The sequence below is a fragment of the Camelina sativa genome, chromosome 10 (genome assembly GCF_000633955.1).
Source record: "Camelina sativa cultivar DH55 chromosome 10, Cs, whole genome shotgun sequence".
NCBI lineage: Eukaryota > Viridiplantae > Streptophyta > Magnoliopsida > Brassicales > Brassicaceae > Camelina > Camelina sativa.
This window is the reverse complement of record NC_025694.1, coordinates 891816-893674: the sequence shown is the minus strand read 5'-3', so window position 1 is coordinate 893674 and position 1859 is coordinate 891816. Positions and strand designations below refer to the sequence as shown.

Genomic DNA, 1859 nt, shown 5'->3' with positions numbered 1-1859 from the left:
CGTTCTTCTCTTCCTGAGCCGTTCAGCAACAATGAAGGCCAGTTCAAGAGACTGTGACGCGTTGAGCCTTGGGTCACAGTGTGTGTGGTAGCGAGAACTGAGGTCATCGTAGGTCACAGTGCGGGACCCTCCAATGCATTCTGTCACGTTCTGACCTGTCATCTCGAGGTGGATACCACCCGCGTGGCTTCCTTCTTGCTCGTGCACATCAAGGAATGCTCGGACTTCAGCCTGTAGAAAAAGACAGGACGTTTTAATCACTGTTATATATGGCAAATATATTTGTTATGCTGATGAGAGGTTTTAGCTTATATAAAGTGTGTACCAGGATTGAGTCAAAGGCACGTGTTTTAAGACCGCAAGGTGCTTTGATGGTGTTTCCATGCATGGGATCGCAGACCCATGTCACAATCTGGCCTGATCTGCGGACTGCTCTGATCAGGTGGGGAAGCTTAACTCTCATGTTCTCGGCACCCATTCTCACAATTACAGTGATTCTTCCAGGCTTGTTGTTAGGATTCAGGATTTCTACTAGCTTGACCAGCTCATTGGGATCCATTTTGTTGCTCACCTGCATCATGTGTTTTGGATATTTAGTCAATTCAGCTTAAAATCCAAGCCAATAATAGCTTTGATTAAGTGGCAAGATAACAGGAATTAATACGAGACCAAGCATAAACCTCAAATGCTACTCTGTTTTGCTTTTATCATAACCAAAAATGATATCTACCTAATCCTTAGTTTTAGTATTTCAGTATTCTTTGAAAAAAAAAAAAGATAAAGTACCTTAATGCCCAGAGGATTAGCAATCCCCCTGAGAAACTCGACATGAGCACCATCCAATTGTCTGGTACGCTCCCCGCACCAAACCATGTGTGCAGAGCAATCATAGTAGAGACCAGAAGTAGAGTCCAACCTTGTGAGCGATTGCTCGTAAGGGAGAAGCAAGCACTCATGGGATGTGTAGAAATCAGTTGTAGTCATGAGTGGATGATCCTTGCCAAGTCCACACGCAGACATGAACCCCAAGGCCTCATCAACCCTGTTACCTAATTCCTGGTACCTGTATAAGAAAACAGAAAACCGAGTTGCACTAGTTGCTAGCTATCACCATCACTAATTCATCCAGAGAAGTTTGTTTTCACATTCTATTCAAACCCTATTCAAAGTAATATGCTTTCTTAACATCTACCAAGAAAAGGCAGTCCTCTCTAAAGACACAAAGTCTAGAGCAAATGTATAATAAAATGTACCTGTCAGCTTGCTCACTATGTTCAACAAAATCAAGGTTCCACTGAGTAACTCTCTGCATAGCAGCATAGCCCCCCGTGGCAAAGGCTCGAAGAAGGTTCAAAGTAGCAGCAGACTGAGTGTAAGCCCGAATCATCCTATTAGGATCAGGGATCCTAGATTTCTCATCAAAAGTGTCACCATTGATGTTGTCTCCCTTGTAGCTAGGTAATTTCACTCCATCAATCTCCTCAAAGGGATCAGATCTAGGCTTAGCAAATTGACCAGCCATTCTCCCTACCTAAACACACATGACAAAGATTCCGGTCAAAAACAAATAAATCTGAAGAAGCTAAAGGAGAAGAAGAAGATGAGGATTGGATCTGACCTTAATAACCGGAACTTGGCCGCCGAAGGTAAGAACAATACTCATCTGAAGCAAAACCCTAAAGGTATCTCTGATATTAGTAGCATTGAACTCCTTGAAACTCTCAGCACAATCACCTCCTTGGAGAAGAAAAGCTTTACCAACAGCAGCCTCAGCCAATCTCTCTTCGAGATTCCTAGCTTCTCCGGCGAAGACGATAGGAGGGAAAGCCTCAATCGTCTTAAGCACAGACTCAAGCTCG

General features: G+C 43.5%; 1 protein-coding gene across 1 annotated transcript in view; it reads right to left on the bottom strand.

The window, feature by feature from the left end:
• Window positions 1-1859, bottom strand: part of LOC104716290 (phospho-2-dehydro-3-deoxyheptonate aldolase 1, chloroplastic) — a gene marked incomplete in the record, with an annotated part of 5910 nt that overhangs the window by 2495 nt on the left and 1556 nt on the right. Inside the window, 5 exon segments of the mRNA XM_019231087.1 lie at window positions 14-231; window positions 326-571; window positions 787-1063; window positions 1254-1531; window positions 1619-1733. Of these exon segments, the coding sequence (XP_019086632.1) occupies window positions 14-231; window positions 326-571; window positions 787-1063; window positions 1254-1531; window positions 1619-1733 (1134 nt within the window).